We start from the raw sequence: 18,033 nt of genomic DNA, 5'->3' as shown, positions 1-18,033 counted from the left end.
AGTCCTTATTTCTGGATTTCTAAAAAGAAATAAAAAACAAGTAGAGCTTGCTTTATTACTGATTATTTGAAAATCAGGAAAGAAAACTGGTTGCTTAGCCCTGATTCTTTACAGTTTGATTGCCAATGTATTGGGAAAACTGGAAAAGCTACATTTTGCACAAGGTTTTTGCATAACTGGAGCAGAGCACTACTTTTTTTTTTCCAAAGGTGGTCACATTTAATAAGGAAACCAACTAACATTTTATTAGCCACATGCGTAAAACTCCAGAGTTTCTAATGACATTTTTGACACCACTTTATTTTAAGATAAACACCACAAGAAAACATGGGAATGGAAGCTCGAACTATTATCAACTAAATAAATCGAGGAATAGGTCGTGCTGCCGTCAGTTGGAGCCCCTCAAAACTTACAACATACATGCAGGAGTAAATCTTCATCAGTGCCTGCATTGTGCAACATGAAATTAAATTGTGCCATATGTAGGAATATACTTACAATAATCTGTATGCGACTAGCAAAATATAAATTTAGGGGTTTTGAGTTGTAGTGCCAAAGTAATTTTTAACATGTCCAAATAAAAAGACTGCAGCCATGTTTAGCAAGAGATCAAATTGTTTTGAAAAACAATGCTGGGACATTATTTAGCCATGACTGCATACCTTCCTGCACTACTGAACTGTAAGGCACCACTAAGGTTTGATGTGGGTGTTGGTAAAACCAAGTGGTTGTTTTAAGTGAATGTTGTTCCCTAAACTGTTGTCTTTGTTTTAGTTGGTTTTTAATGGAATTTTGGATATATGAAAAAAAAAACATTGAAATTGATTAAATTAAAGAAAACTTGGGTGTAAAAAATATACAAGTGGGCTAGAAACAAATTTCAGCCTGGAAAAATATGGGATTATAACTTGAACTCAATACAGAAGTACTATTATTACTTTGTAAACAGAGTAATTCAGGGATGGAATAAATTGCCTAAACAATTTAAAAAGCACACTTTCTTTAAAAAAAAAAAAAAAACAGTTAAAATCTTATTTTTATTAAATCTTATTTTTAAAATCTAGCTTCATGTGTGTAATTTGTATAATTTGATGTCTGACTAATTTTGTGAGATATGTTAATGTCAAAATGGTCCTATCATGTGGTATGAATATTTTTGTTTTATCAGTTGGACCACAGGAAAATTAGTAACCATGTTGGTGGAAACTAATGGGGCTCCTAATAAATGAAACTATTATAATTAAATATTTGTCATGATAAGTTTGGAGTTCCTTTACAAGAGCACCTTATTGTCCTCTGAGATGTAAACCTACATAAATGTTTGTTAGTGTGGCTAATAATCCTCAATAAATACAGGTGTGTCTAACTCCAGGAGTGAATGCAGAAAATCAAGGGTTGGGTCCAAATGAAGAGACTCTCAAGGTTTTCACAGTAAGATGTAGTTGAAGTTTAACAAGCTAATGGAAGTTTGGCCAATTCTCAGAGGCTTTCATATTTATTACTTCTACTCAGTGTATGTTTCACAGTTTTGTTTGGATGCAAATGAAGATTAATGCAATGCCTCCATCAGTACCTGTTTGTCATTCAACCTCAGTGATCCATCAAAGTTGCTCCCTTTGTGCCAAAAATGATCAAGTCGCATATTTAGCCGCATGCGTCTTTAATCTCTCTTTGTCTGCTTTCACTCCCCTTCCCCTCAAAGCCGTCAACTCCGTCCATCTGAACCGGCTGCTCTGACAATCACGTCGCCACATTTAGCAACTCATCAGCATAAAAATTCAATGAGGCTTGATTTCGTCTCCCTTCATTTTCATATTAAATTGTGCAGAAGAGCTAATGGGCAAAAGACTTTGCGGCGTGAGATAATGAGTGGAGCATGTATACGCGCGCACGTGTGTGTGTGGGTGTGGGTGTGGGTGTGTGTGTGCTCCTTGTGTAACTGAATATGGGCATGTGAAATACTGAGTGTGAGCGCTGCTAGCATATGACTGTGACTGTGTGTGTTGTGGCTCATTCTTCCACACTTGAGTGTAAAATGTTGAAGATGAAAATGCTAACCGCGTGCATGTGTGTGAGTGTGTGTGTTACATATAATCAAAGTAGCGCTATGGTAACCACTGTAACTGAGCACAAAACTGTTTCCAAACCACAAACAGAACGCACTCTCAGCAACATGAGCAACCCGGTGTGTTTTGTACGCCAGTCTGAACAGGAAACCTTCACTGACCAAGCATCGACTTAAAGGGCCAAACACGAAGAGTTTCACAGAGTGGATTAGACAAAGATCCTTTCAAAGGAGACGACGCACTGGCTGTATTTCCATTACAGATGTACGCAAAACTTTGCCAATATTTCTGATGACGTAGAAAAAATACAATTTCGCTATCGCGTTGCTTTCCTTAAATAAGAAACGTAATCGAAATCACACGTGAATAGGTTTGTTCACGCGATGAATCATTAAAAAGCAAACCACTGCATTATCCGCCAACTACTTCCTGTCATCTTCTTCTTCGTGGGTTGCGAAAGTGGTAAGATCCAATTGTTGATCGCGTGACTATTAGGATGCGAAAAACGTGTTTCCATCGCAGTTTTACAAAATAAGCCAATTTCAATACTAATTTCAATAAAAACTCATCCTAGCAAAACCAAAAACTTTAATCAAAAAACAAGTTAGTTTTATATTGATTTTTTAATTTATTTTTCTGTTAAGCAAATTTATTTTTGAAATGTCAAATTGCACAATTATATGGCCAATATAAACCCAACTACTAATTGGTTCTGAGAGAAGGTTTCAGACAATGCAACATTACTGGCTTCATGATTTTTTATAATGTTGACGTTCGTTTTGAATAAAATTACCAAATAGGGCGTGCCGTGGTGGCGTAGGGGTTAGCACGGCCCACATTTGGAGGCCTCAAGTCCTCGACGCGGCTGTCGCGGGTTCGATTCCCGGACCCGGCGACGTTTACCGCATGTCTTCCCCCCTCTCCTTCCCCCTTTCCTGTCAGCCTACTTCATGAAAAGGGACTCTAGAGCCCACAAAAAGACCCCCTGGAGGGGTTAAAAATAAAAAATAAAAAAAAATAAAAAAAAATTACCAAATAAATCATATCTTTCATGTGTTTGAAACACTGTGTGTACATCAGATGAATCAATGCGAGTTACAATTTTTAGAACATCCTCTCAGATGAAGATGTTTACCAGTGAATTCACAGCATCTACAGTCTAGTTGTCACACCTTTCATATACTATAAGCAAGGTTTGCATGTTGGAAGTGATGTATTTACGTTTCCTCATGAAAAGCTACCAGTTTACTCACAAAAAGGGGGAAACATCCAAATGTCTCCAGGTTAAAGGTTCTCCACATGCTTAGCTTTTCTTTAGGTATTTCAATGTTCAAAATCATGCATGGTAGTTGTAAGATTGTCTATGTATGGTTGTCTCTCTACTAATATCCCTTGGCGGTTAGCTCATTAAGACTCGAGCAAATTTCGTAACACACTGGAGATTTTGTCTAAGTGGTTAAAATCAACCAATGGATTAGATTTGAGGCTTTGAATTAGGTTTGAGTAATATGGGACTAGAGTATGAATACTGTGTCCTGTTGTAATAATGAAATGAAACTGGCTGATAGCTTTGGCTTTGCCAAAAGCATAGGTGACGTGTACATAACAGTAAAATGTTACTAAAGCTATCAAACCTTCATTTATACATGACAACATCAAATCTAAGGCTAGACATCATTTAACCCAAGCGATTTAGTTTTCCTTATTACATGTACAACTCCCAAACGAGTCAGTTTAAAATTTGGAAGGATTTCAATCTAGTTCTGAAAACCATCTACCCGTCCACTTTCGGGGATGTACAGTTGGTATCGCTGTCACCTTGCAGCAAGAAGGTCCTTCATTCAAATTCCAGCCTGGTGTCTTTCTACATGAACTTTGCATATTCTCCCCAGGTGCGTATTGCATGGAGAGAATGGGCGATTTGCATTTCTCTAAATTGCCCTTGGATATGAGTGTGAGTGCGTGTGTGTTTATGTCTCCTGTTTGTGTCTCTGTGATGCTCTGTGAATTACTGGCAACCTGTCCATTGTGCGCCTCCTACTCAATAACAGGTACAGATAGGCACCAACCCCTTGCAAGGATAAGTGGGGCTAGACAAAAGATGGACGTCTCCTTCACCGTTTGTTTGTATTGACAGTATGAAGCATAACTTCTAACTAGAACGGCTACACAAGAGCTCCTATAACTTACTGCTACCATGAGCATTCTCTCCTTTCCATTTATGAGAAAGAAATGCTGATGTGCTTAGGGTTTATGCAGGCTTCACCAACTCAGAATTTAGACTTTGAAGACCATTTTGAATGAAATTTAAGACCTATAACACGACAAACGTGTATAAACGAAATGCAGGGAACCAAAACTATAAAATTTCTGACTATCTAGTTATCTAATTTACAAGAGAGCCATATGCTAGCTGCTAATGGCTTGTTTGTTTTGTCAAGAAAATCCGAGCTCATCCCACTTCCCCATGCTGGAGATTTTAGTTTAACAGTAATAATAAATAAAGTTATCTTTAAAATGAATCACTCAAGTGACATCAAGGCCCAACAGTAGACTTAAGTGTCAATAAAATAAATCTGGTTGTGTGTGTTGTTTTTGTCTCATGCAAACTTTGCTTTAATTCTACTTTTTTCTATCTAATCATAAGAAATCATAGTCAGTCAGAGAGAGTCATTAAACAGGAAAAGCAGGTTTCCTGGAAAAAGAGGAAGTAAGTTTCCAGCCTGCAGATATATAAAAATAGCCGAGACTATTCCTTATTTTAAAGCATGAAAGTTTTAAAGAATGAAATCTAAACATTTTGAGTAATTTGATAAGATTCAAAGTAAAATACTTATATTAATATTGGTTTACTTGTAATAATATTTACACGTACATTTGTGGGAACACTTACAAGAAAAACAAGTAACTGTAACTTTGGTATCAAATAATTAGAATCATGTATTATTCTTGGTTTCTTTTCAGAAAAACATCTGTAATAACTCACATTAAGATTATAATAAGTATAATTAATAAGTTATGGTTATAAAATCATAAATGAATGATAAATCAGAGAAGCTAAAGAAAATAAATGTGATATAAATGTGATTTTGACATTGAACTTGAAATGGTGTAAACAGGTGTAACTGCAATTAAACATCACTGATATGTTGGAGGTAGATGGTAGGTGAAAGGTGAAAGATTAAGGGAAAAAGGGGAACTAACAGGAGAGCAGAGATGATCAACGCCTTATTTAGAAACAGATTGAACAACGTAAACGTTTCAGAGAAAATGTCGTGCAGGCAATGGACACAGGAGGTTGAGCAACCCTGAGACATTAGCACAGACATCAGGAAATGTCTGTAAGACAGTGATGGATATGAGATCATCTGTCTAAGCAGACAGCAAACGCACCAAATGGGTGGATAAACCCTATAAAAGGTGGGTGCAAAAGAGGAACCTTTAGTTGGATCCTCCGGGCAGCTTCGAGCCAAGAGATGGACAAAGAACTCTGCAGCTGAAGAAGAGCCGGGGCCACAGAGCCGAAGACTGTCCTGCTCATGGAGACCAACCCGTCAGGCCCACAACCTGTGGCTTTGAATCGCACTTCTCTCATCGGCTGGGTTCAGACCCCAAAGACAAAGATGAAGACAAAGGCAAAGACGAACAACAAAGGCAAAGAAGAAGAACTGGTGCCTTCCTTCCTGCAAATCCTGTGTGACCTCACCATCCATGCGGAGAAGAAGCTCATCAGACCTACAGAGATCCCTGCCTTCGCCAATCAACATCTTCCTCCTGCTGCAACACCTTCTTCATCATCAGGCCAGGTCTGGGGTTCGAAACGTCAAACTCCGTCCGTCTCTCTCAAAGGTTCCCTTTTTTAGTTCTCAGTATCAGCAGTAGGGAAAGATAGACTAGATGATTGATTTTACTTATTTGATTATTTCTGCTACTGAATTAAGCTGTACTGACCCTTGCAAAAATGCCTTACTAATAAAATATTTAGCATAAAGAAAATCTAAAAGATGTTGTGGACATTCAGTTAATGAGTCACCTTAAAGTTCTTTGATGGTTGTAAAATAGCTATGATGTTTGATTCTGGAGAGGAAGAAGTGGAAAATGTTTTTAGGTTGCTGGTAGCCCAAATGTAAAACGTCATCCTTGGGACTCGCCCGAGTCACTAAAACCTACCTGGTTCAATAACAAATGCAAGTTGTAAAATAGAGAACGAGCGACCGTTAACAGGTGTGCTCTGTGAAACTAGTTGGCTGTAGGCTGCTCAGTCTGGCTAATTCACAGGGGGAAGAAGGGTGGGACACCTGGATGTAGGCCGTCAGAAATCAGGCGAATCGTTTCTCGAAACCAGCTTAAACAGAGTTTACTTCAGTCCTGGACAGGGTAAATCCCAGCAGATTTAGGAAACTCAATTAACCCGTTAGAAGGAGAGCTGGTAGCACATCTCCCCTCTCAGAAGAGGAAGTAGAGAGTGAGAGAGTAGAGAAAGGAGGGGGGGGGTGTTGCGCAACAACAGTTTGCTAGACAAGTAACAACAAGCTAGCTAGTTAGCCAGCTAGCTAGTAACAGGCTTATTGCTGCTAGTCTAACTTGCCAAGTTTAGCCAAGGAGGAGGAAATGGAAGAGGAGATGGAAACAATACTTTACCAACTAATATCTGCTTTTCATTCTTGCATTAGAAAGAAAGAGAAGGGCGTGCCGTGGTGGCATAGTGGTTAGTGCGATCCATGTTTGGAGGCCTTGAGTCCTCGACGCGGCCGGCGCGGGTTCGACTCCAGGACCCAACGATATTTGCCGCATGTCTTCCCACCTCTCCTTCCCCCTTTCCTGTCAGCCTACTTTCATTTAAGGGACACTAGAGCCCACAAAAAGACCCCCGGGAGAGGTAACAAAAAAAAGAGAAAAAAGGTCAAATCTTAGCAGTAAGCATTTGAGAACTATTGCTAAATAAAGCAGGCGATTCCACACTTTAGCTTAAAATAGTCATAAATGAATGCTAAAGAAACAACATAACAATGTAAGCAATAATCAAATGTCAGCAAAGTAATACTTGCTATCCATTCCATTTTTCTTTTGAATTTTCTGTAAATATTGTTTTTAAAAAGTGTGAAAACAGCTAGAAAGGTTCAACAATTTGACAAAAACTAATTGCTTTCTCTACTCCAAAGACACTTTCTTATTAAATGCATCAAATAAATCAAATTTAAGTTACTTACTTCTAAATAAATTAAGCAATTAAACCTTTAAGCTGAAGGGGTTTTTTTCCGAATAAGTAGCACATGTCAGTGTAGATTTCACATGAATGTTCAATTTCAAACCATTTATATTATTAGAATATAGCAATGTCTTAATAAAGACAGATAATATAAAGCAATTCTAGGTTACATAATATATTACTCCTTAAAATAAAATAAACTCTGCTTTGCATTTCTGTTTAACCAGTTTTCTGTGATTTATTGACATGACAAACAGCAGCTTCCTTTCTATTTATCCCCCCCCAATGACGTCCAGAAAAATAACAAAACCAAAACACCTCAAAAGAAATAATACACATCCATTCTAACCTCACTAACACCAAGGAGAACATTCCTGAGCTTTGCTAATCTCAACAAGAAGCTGAACCCATCTGCTCCCTGCACCAACTTCTTCTACGTGTCTGTTAAAGCATTCCTGATGTCTCTTACCCGCTCTGGCCCATAAAAAGTCCATGTTCGAGTTCCTAAATTCCTTCTGGGAGCAGCTCGCTTACATCCATGTTAGAAACGAGGAAGGAGGGCGAGAGGAAAAGAGGAGGAAGAGGAGGAAGAGAGGCGCGCTGCCTGCTGAAGTAAACCCAGTGACTCACTGGAGGCCCTGGGCAGCCGGAGTGTCAGCGGGGCCGGTGAGAGAGAGAGAGAGAGAGAGGCGGGAAAAGACCGAGCAGAGACCGGGGACAGCAGCTCGTTTTTACTAGCAGTGTGAAAAGAGAAAGGGAGGAAACTCTTGGTGGTGGCTGCAGCGCTTTAACTCATATGTTGTTCCCCCCCCCACATATCTAACTCCACATGACTTTTTCCCTCTCCTCATTTCCTTTCAGCTGTACCAGTATGGAAACATAATTGTTATTATATATATATTTTAAAAAGATGTAAAATAGACCTCAGTAAACCGAGACTGATAAAAAAAAATAAAAATAGCTGCGTTTTCCATTACCTGTGGAATTGAGTAAATTGAAATTACGAAGATAAATTTGCTTAACCGGTCACACGACAATTTAGAAAAAAGAAACGTTTTTCGATAAAAAAAGGTTTTTGAGGCCGATTTTCAGCTATATAGAAATAAATGTATTTCGCAGAAATGTAATGGAAACACTTTTTTTCCCGCCTCACACAAGTCAACCAGGATGTTACTACTGGCGAAAACCACGAAGAAGATGACAGAAAGTAGTCTTCTTCTTGGTTTGCAATTTTCTCCAGACAAAATGCAGCTGGCTCCACCAGGACTCTCACAGCGTCACACAGTTCATAGAGTTATTTGTCTTTTTATCGTTTTGAATCCAAAGCTCTTCTGGAAAGCTATCAAGTACAATTTCCCCAAAACGCAGCATAGACAAAATTATTTAATTATGAAATAACCTTTTACATCTCGGCCATGATTTATAATGACTTGTCGCGTGAACAAGCTTATTCTCGCCTGATTTTAATTTAATTTCTTATTTAATGGAATCACACAATTGTGTGTTGTTGTTTTTTTTTACATTAGCAGAATATAAACAAATCTTTGTGCATGTTTAATTTTACTGTTCAAAGACCTGTGTTTTTGCAGCAAAACAGCGTGCTTAAGACTAAAACCAAAACTATGTTGAGAGGTTGTCAGAGCCGCAGGAAGTAATGAATGTGGTCACAATTCTTGAACCAGCAATCTGAAGTTACAACCGCAAAACGTTACTAATCTGACAGTTTCAGGTACTTGAAGCCACCTACAACTAGTTCATTCTTTAAAGAAAGTCTTCTTTATTTATTGGTGTCTGTGTGACAGATGTTTTTGTACTGTGCTTTATATCTCAGCATTCTTATACTTTCTTTGGTTTCTTTTCAGAACTCTCTCAGCTCCTGCAGGATCTGTTCCAGGTCACCAATAGCTGTGGCCTGTCTTGGCGTTAGCTCCTCCGCTACTCGGTAGCCTAACGTTTCACTTGAAAGTGTTACTAACAAAATACAGCAGACAATTCATACAAGCAGGGAATTATTATGTTTGTGAATGTATTCAGTACTACAATATTAGCACGGTAAATGTTGTCAATCTCTAAACCCAAACGATTTCAGTTTCTTTGTTTTTTGGGGAGGGGGTTTTGACCCAACATAGCTATTGTCACCAACTTTGCTCTTTTCCTTCCTCTCCTTGACATCAGCTTCCTGAAAACGACAGCGGTGACTGGCAATCAGGCACTTTTTCTGTATGCACACACAAAAATCCGTGCAACAGTACCACTTTGTGGGTGTTAACAACAATTGATACGAGCAAGAAATCAGTACTTGTTCCCCAGCAGCAAAGGCACTCAGATCTCCACTGCACAGCAACCAATGAGTCTGCGTCTGCAACTCGCTGGCTCCAAGGAAACTGTGTCTGAAGCACAGCAATGCAGAACAATTGCCAGTAGTGGAGGAGGACAGGAGCTCAGTGGTTGGTATCCTTTTAATCAGCGAAGGTTAATGATGTCATAGCAGGTCTAAGGGATTTTTGTTTTAGCCATTACGACAAAACATCTTTGTTGTTCTAGCGATCCGTGGGTTGTTACATGTTCGTCCAGACAGAAATATATTTTGTGTTTTCTCCTCGAGGTTTGTCACCTGCTCTGCTGTTATTGCTGTGACCCAGCAAAAATAAGCGCTGACATTTCTAAGGATTGGAACTTGCAGCAATTCCCTTTAGAGAAAGAAGGAACTCAGAGACAAAAATAAAGGTGTAAGAAAAATAAGAGTCCTAAGATAAAGTCAGTGCAGGTAGACAAAGATAGGAGAACTCTTGTAACAACAAAACATTACTCTTGCTAATACTTCTTTGCTGATAGGCTGCTGCATCCTAAATGCACAAAGGAGCGTTATCATAGCTCCTTCCTCCCAGTGACTGCACCAGATCATATACTTTTAGAAAGTCTCTTTTTGCACAAATATACAAAACTACATCATGTACAATTTTCATTTGATCCTAAAACTGCAAAAACACAAAATCTTACCAAGTATTTTTTGTCTATTTTCTAGGGCAATATCTTAGTACACTTGAAATAAGACAAAACTAACATATAAGCAACTTTTCAGCAAGATATTGGAGCTTGTTTTCAGTAAACAATTCTTTAACTATTTCACTTATAACATGGGGTAAATATCTTGTTATAAGTACTTTCTCATCAATATTAAAGAATTGTTTACTTAAAACAAGTTCCTACAGCTTGAAAAAAGTTACTTGTGAGTTAGTTTTGTCTTATTTTAAGTGTACTAAGACATTTACACTGCACGCTACACCAAAATTACATGGTAAGATGTTGTGTTTTTGCAGTGTTTTCACTTGTACATTTCTTAGACTCTTCATCTACTATCTTTAATAACTGTATAGTTTTTCTAACAGAGTTTATTTTTACCATATTATGCAGTCTCCAAATTATCTTTCATTGAATTCATAGGGTTGCTGCATAATGAGCGGGTTGATCACAATCAGCTGGACTTTCTTAGACGGAAAACTTTTTACCGATTGCCATATTGAATTAAAATTATTATTAGTTTAATTAGATTAACATTTCTGGACATGGATTAAGACTGTTGGTCTATTAATAGTGAAATGAAACTGTCAGAATGATTGCCTGAATTTGCTTTAAAACATTTTCTGTTACTCTACGTCAGGTGTAATGTAAATACACACACACACCTATCATTTATTACGTAATAAACACAAAAACACATACAAGTAGAGCTAAGTACACTCAACATGTTTACATTCATGATCATTGGAGAGAAAAGGCTTTTTCTTGGCATGCCTCCCACACGACTGGTTGACATGTAGACATGATCTAATGGTTGTTATGGAGACTTGGTACCAATCTTGGCTGCTTTTGTGACATTGAGCTTTGAGGAATGTTTTGTTTGTTTTGTTTTTTTTTCTTGCGTCTTATGGTCCGAGAGATTCAAAAGAGTCAAAGCAAAAGGAAAGAATTTGTCGTTTGTAGCGCGCGGGACGCTGCCATTCCAATAAAAGCAAGGTATTCCCACAGGAACCAAAGTGCGACACACCCACCAGACTGCGGACACATCGGTAGGCAACACACACACACACGCCCCCACCCACACACACACTCTCTCTCGCTCTCTCTCTCTGCTGTTAATGAATGAACAATCTGAAAGCATTCACACCAGCGCGCAGCTTCGCCGGCTGCTGGCGAAGCGCCGACCGGGAAATCAGCTGACCCGCTTTAACACCTGTATGGTTACCATGGCAACAGCGGACCCTCCACTGCACACGTTCCCACGGCTCCGTTTCCGATCTCTTCCCATTCCCCCCCGCCAACCTCACTTCTAATTCCTCTTTCTTTTTTCTCTCTTTCTCTGTTTCTCTCATGGTTTATGTGGACCATTTCCTAATTCTTGGTCCACATCGTCATCATCGTCATCATCATTTCCATCTACACAACCCTCTCTCCCACCTTCCCGCCTTTGCTGCAGGAGGCTGAATATGACATCATCTATCCATTCGAAAATATCTGAATGAAGAGGTTCAGCTTGAGCTTCTAGGGAAGATCATCCCTGCTAAAAATATTTTAGGTATGATAGTGTACAGAAACTGTCTGTTTATCAGTTTTCTGTGTGTGTGTGTGTGTGTATTGTAAGATAAATTGATGTGTATGAGAAAAGTGTGATATGTGAGGGAGAGCACGTTCTACATTGATAGTCTCACCACCAGCATTGCTAACTCAGAGCAATCCTGACTTTCTGGCAGACTCCAGTTCACAATAGAATTGCGCACAGCAATTGCAAAATTGTGTTTTTAACGTTAGCAGCATATAGACTAGTACTTGTCTATATTTGCACCGGAAACGCAGCTGCTGTTATGATGCTTATGCAATGTTGAGATGCAGGTAATACTAGCAAGAGGACAGACAGTCAACGTTCTTTTCTCAGTCCTTTAATTTAAAAAGCTGGAGGATGGATATGTAGAAGTAAAACAAAAATTCTCTTCCACACACAAACACACGCACTGACTGACAGACATCAGCATCTCTTACAAGCGGTCCAAACTGTAAAAGCACTTCAATAAAATGTTTTGGGCAGTGATGACTGTAGTGAAATGTTATCCAGATCGCCTGAGGTTGCTTTGTGATTTGGTTGACGGCTTTGATGACTAATTTAGTAGGAAGAATGACACTATAGCCACTGGAGACACAAAACAGGGAAGATGGTTCATTTGCATACTTAATAAAGTGCAGAAATTCCATGATGAGAGACTTGAGCTGAACAATATACCACAAAAATATCAATTATTGTATAATTTACTGTGATACATTTCATATCACGATGAGATTAGATTTATTGTCGTCACTATAAAGTCCAATTAATGATGTTTGAAATGCATTTTGGTATGAAGTACTCGTTGGCTAATACACTCCAAGTGTCACCAGTTAATACCTTACATGCCGAAGCAATTTTCAGCCTGACACAGACGAACCGCTCCAAAGATGCTGAAGGTCACAGAGCGCATTGGGACCAAACATGACAAAGACAAATGTGGATTTCTCTCAGCTCACATAGTCACTGCAGAATTCACCAGTAATATCGCTGCTGTGTGGTATTCTGACGCTAAGTGGGTTAGGGTTGCAAAAAGCCAACAAATAAAGAGTGGTTTAAACTTAAACCTTAGAGCTACAAACTGGTGAAACAAGGTTACAGTTCTGGCTGACTGTTAAAAGGGCAATATCATGTAAAATCGACTTTTTTGAGTTTTGCATCATGTTATGATGTTATTCTTTCATCAAAAACACACCTGGAGTGTTGCCGTGATTCTTTCATACATGTCTGAGAAATCCTTTAATCTCTCATGGCAACCGTTCAGCTGTGCAAAACGCCTGGGTGGAGCTAGCTCCGCCTTCGAGCTGCAGTTTCTGAGCTTTCGCCTCACAGAACTCTCCTCCCCTGTGACTCCCCCACTTGGCTCCTTCAGACTAGCCAGCAGCAATTAGCAAATACCTGGTGGGACTCTGCTGAGCTCCATATATGAGCTCCTTCTCAGTGAAATGTTGGTAAAAATGAGGAGCCATGTTGTGATGACTTCCTGAAGGCAGAGTTTCAGAAAGAGCAGGAACTTCTTAAAGAGACAGAGGCCCATTTTCAAGGTGTTAAATCAGAAAGTAAAATTTCTTTTGAGTCATATTTGATATAAGTAGCATTTCTATAACAACTCAAAGAGACATAGTCACTTGAATTGTGCTATAAAATGGCACTATGTGCCTAGAAAACATGATACTGGCCCTTTAAAAGAACCACAATTATTTCCAACAGCATCTGGCAGACACTTCATCCAAATCCCATTTTACAACAACACTGTCAAGGTTATTGCTGCAAGACAAGAGAATTACTTTATGCCATATTTTTATGCCCATATAAACCACTTCTTTTTCAGCATGACAGGTATTTCCAAGCGTGTATCACACACAAGGTGTCGGGAAGCTCTTCACCTGAAAAGCAAGAGATGTCATTTTTCCGCTGAGTCCGAAAACCTCAGATTCGCCTCTCGTCCTCCACTCTGTCGTTGGCATGGCACTAAATCATGCGGCCGCATTTGTAGTGCAGCACTGAGTGACGGTGATGTGGTTGTTTCCTGCTGTCTGAGGTGAGCAAATGAGCTTCAGATGCTGATTAGAGCCAAGGTCAAACAGATGGGCGGCTGTCACTTTGGGTTAAAGCTTACATACATTCTGCATGAATGCGCTACAATAGGGAATCAGCCTTAGCTTTGGGAGGAAACGGGGAGTAAATTGATGCAATTCTCTTCTTGCAACACCTTCCTTCTCTTAGTCCTTCAATATGTCTGACCTTCCAGATCTCCCAAAAAATGTTTTATCTGGCATTTTTCCTCTCTCCGCCACTCTCAGAGGAACCCCTCGCCTTTTGAAATAATTAAAGAGCTCGCCAGTGATACTGTCCAGCCGTGCAAGATGGGCAATCTCACACACACGCGCACGCACGCCCTCATCCGTACACACACTCAAGCATGGACGACGCTGCAGAATGTGGCAGTGCATCTAAGAACGTGTGAAGCCTTAGGACTCACAACCCACAGAGAGAGCGAGCTTTGCAGTAACAGTGAATCGGAAGCGTATCAATTACACACACACACACACACACACACACGCCTTCACGGTCTGGTCACACGCCAAGAAGAAAACGACCAATTGACCTACTACACTCAAAATCTGGCAACCAAGACAAAGCGAAACCCGCATGCCAGAGGCTGGCGAGTGGCAAATGGACGGGGTTACCATCCTTCACAACAAAAACAGTGGAAACAATGGATAAAGCAACAGTGAGCTGGACGGCTAAAACGAGAAGCCGAAAAGCTACACGAGTCTAGAAACTAAAACAGAGTTTATGGACAGAGAGGCGACAAAATCAGGAGAAGGATGTATTTAGTAACGGTCTTGATGGAAAAGTGCCGTTCCATATGCAGGTGCAGAATGAGTGGAGGCTTCCCAGTGCGAGTGCATGAATGGAGGCAGGGATCCACAATGGGAAAATGCTGAAATGGGTGGAACAGCAGACCCTGAGACGGTTCATAATCCATAATGATGAGGGATTGATTATTTGCTTTGAGACTGGAAAACAGCAAAGATGCACAGGCGACATCTGGGTGAAAATGAAGACTTGATAAAGGGGAAGAATGGACAGAAGTAGGAAACGGAAAGGAAAGCCACTGGATGGCTGTGGGGAAAGAAAATGACGTGTGAAGCTGTACGGTTTAAAAGAGGAGCACAAAGGGAGATTTAAGTGTAAGTTTGAATAAATCAGTGACGGCGGTTAGAAAAAAGATTAAAAGAGGGATGGATACGAAGTATAATTACACAGAATTACCCCAATCACAAAAACGGGAATGAGACGCATGCCAGGGAAGAAATGTGATGCTGACAGCAAATTATTGCACAAATATTTTTTTTAAAAGCACAAGATTTAAAGTACCTGTTGCAGATTTGGGTCTGTGTCTTCCTTTGGGCCGTCTTTGGGAATTGCCCATACTATTCTTCCTGTCCCAGAACATCACCGCTTCATGCCACCGCCACACACACACACGCACACACACACGCCGACTGACAGACAGACAGAGAGGGTCTGTGGTCTGCAAGTGAAAGACGAGCCCGGGTCGAGCCGCCGTGTGACCGGGGAAGATGACGGAAGGAGTCACAGCATCGCAAGAGACCTCAGAGTGTGTGACTGCGCGCGACCTGTGATGAGTGTGTGAGCCCGGCGGGTGATTGCAGATGAGCTACGTGCGTGCGTGTGTGTGTGAGAGAGAGTGAGAGCTTGGATGCGACGTGAGCTGTTGACAAAGCGGGCTGCATGCCGGTGAGAGTGTGAAAGGTTGCGTGTGTGTGAGGGGGAAAGAGGGATTGTGCTGGAGGAGATAGTCTGACGGTTGCAGGTGTACATGGGAAAATGTCTGTGAGAGAGAGAGAGAGAGAAAAAGAGAGTGAGAGAGAAAGGGGGGGGAAAGGAAGCATGTGAGTTGAGTTGATTAGCTTCCAGCCAGTCGAATTCAGCCACTGCTGTTCAATTCATAAAGAGAAAAGGGTGAAATCAGCCAATCAGGAGCAAGGGATTGTGAGAAGGAGAAATGGGCAGTAGAGTGAGAAATGGGGAAAAAACTGGTAGAAAAGATGAAACTGAAAGTGCTGAGGCTGAGATGCGATTGGACAAGGAATAAAGCTATTCTGCTTCAAGTAAAAAGTTGGACAAAGCATATAGTGCTGTGGAGAATGATTAGTGTCTCCTGTTCGGCTTGTTTTGTCACACTGATATATTTCAGATCATTGAACAAATTTTAACATTGTAGAAAACCTGATAAAGTTTGACCCTAAAGGCTCCCACAAAGTCTGGCGTACTGCCTGCACTCTCTGCTCCCGGTTGAGATTTCACACTCAAGCGCACCAATTGCCTACATTTCTATAGCAAATTTGATGAGCAGCAACTTGGGCTCTGAGCTGTGTTTCTTCTTGATTAAGGCAGCCGTTGCACAGGTGTTAGTGTGGCACAGAGAGTGGCATTCTTGCATCCTCGCGTCTGGTTGCCCCAACTCCCAACCTTATCAGCTCGGTGCCGCGTACAAAACATTTCGATGTTAAAAGCAGTTTACTGGGCCAAAGGGAGCATGCGTATGCAGTTGTGAAAATTGACTTTTGTGCGGACTCGATGTGAACTCGAAGCAAACCTCCGCCAGACACGCTCGCGCAAAGATCAACTTTTACAACTGCGTTGCACAGTAAACTACTGGTAGAGTGAAGTACGCCCAAGTACGTTGGGGCCTTAAGATGTGGTTGGACAAGGAATAATGCTTGTCTGCTTCAAATATAAGGTTGAAACAAGCATATAGTGCTGTGGAGAATGATTGTTGTCTTCCGTTTGGCTTGTTTGTGTCACAGTGTTATCTTTCAGATCATTGAAAGATAACCTGATTAAACAAAGTCAGGCGTACTTTGTGAGTAGCGCATACTGTGACCGCACCGTCCATGCATGGTCGGGGTTTCATAGTCACTCATACTAATTGCCTACATTTCTCGTGGTAGATTACTTCATTTCCCACAATCTGAATGATTCAAGAAATTTGGTGAGCTTCTGGGGTGTCCTCGCAATTGGTGGCAATGACTGTTGGGTGTCGCACGCAAAAACAGCTCCATGTGAACGCCTGGAGCAGATTACTGTGCAACACCGAGTACACGGTCATAAAAAAATCGACCTTGGCACAGACGTCCGCTTCAAGTACGCGCTGATCTGGAGTAAAGTACGGCAGAGTAAGTGGGGTTCCTCAACAGGAAGCTCGTCACTCGTTTCTTGAAGAAGTTTCGCCTCTCATCCAAATGGCTTATCAGTTCTGAACTTGAGTTAAAATATCAGGACTGAGGTCAAAAAGTTATTGTCTTGAGGTTCCCCTCGTGTTGGATGTACCATATATTGTCTACACCAAAGAACATTTGCTTTTCATCCGCACAGAAATCTGTTTGCATATGGATAAGCGATGCAGCTTGGGCTAAAAAATTCAATCTGAAGTTAACGTGACTTTCCCACCCAGCAGTTTGACACAACCTCACACACACATTACAGAGAGAGACTCTGGAAGTCATGTCCATTTGGCAGGAGCAGACCGTAAAGAGCACTGGAGGCCATTCTTGTTCTTGTGCCTCCGTCTTTGAGTTTACTTTAATGATTGCATAACCCACTCTGGAGTCTGGCTTCCGGACACATCCCTTTTTGGAACGCATTTTTAGCTTTTTCTGTCAGTTTTTCCATTTTATGCCTTTCTTTTTCTCTTTCATCTAAACTGAATTCAGAAAATTAGGTCCAAATGTTATTTGTTCTAAATATATGTTTAAATACTTGGTCTACGCTTAAACATAGCATACTAGATCCACATATTGATGTATTGCAGTGAGAACAGACTGCAGCCTTTTTATGCCTACCCTCTTCCTCACTTCCCCACCTCTTCTCTCTGCCTCGTCGCACATCCTAATAAACAGCTGTTATATAAAAAAAAAAGGTGCTGAATGAACACAATATCACCTAATTGAAAAGAACATCGCACATTTAGGCTTAGTGCTGAAAACACAGAGAAAATGCCTGCCGTGTGTTCAAGCTGTTTGTTCCAGTTTGAAAAGACGTCAAAGTATTTGCTGAGTCAACCTTGATTAAGGCAGAAGATGATCGACTGCAGCTGAAATGCTAGATGTTTGCTTGGAGTTGTGGTT

The 18,033-nt window shown here is 40.5% G+C and overlaps 1 protein-coding gene across 3 annotated transcripts in view; it reads right to left on the bottom strand.

The window, feature by feature from the left end:
* The window catches only part of nhsl2 (NHS-like 2), a 124,409-nt gene that overhangs the window by 56,162 nt on the left and 50,214 nt on the right, over positions 1-18,033 (bottom strand). The window contains exon 1 of one of the 3 annotated variants that reach the window (XM_032582266.1): positions 15,257-15,752. The exons of 1 other annotated variant lie outside the window; for it this stretch is intronic. In XM_032582266.1, the coding sequence (XP_032438157.1) occupies positions 15,257-15,335 (79 nt within the window). In that variant the 5' untranslated portion in view covers positions 15,336-15,752. Of the gene's footprint in view, positions 1-7,744; positions 7,900-15,256; positions 15,753-18,033 lie in introns of those variants that run through there. One more of the 3 variants, XM_032582267.1, reaches the window with a different exon arrangement.

Source organism: Xiphophorus hellerii, chromosome 14 (assembly GCF_003331165.1).
Source record: "Xiphophorus hellerii strain 12219 chromosome 14, Xiphophorus_hellerii-4.1, whole genome shotgun sequence".
Classification (NCBI taxonomy): domain Eukaryota; kingdom Metazoa; phylum Chordata; class Actinopteri; order Cyprinodontiformes; family Poeciliidae; genus Xiphophorus; species Xiphophorus hellerii.
Note: the sequence above shows the minus strand (reverse complement) of the source record. Positions and strands in the feature narration are given on the sequence as shown.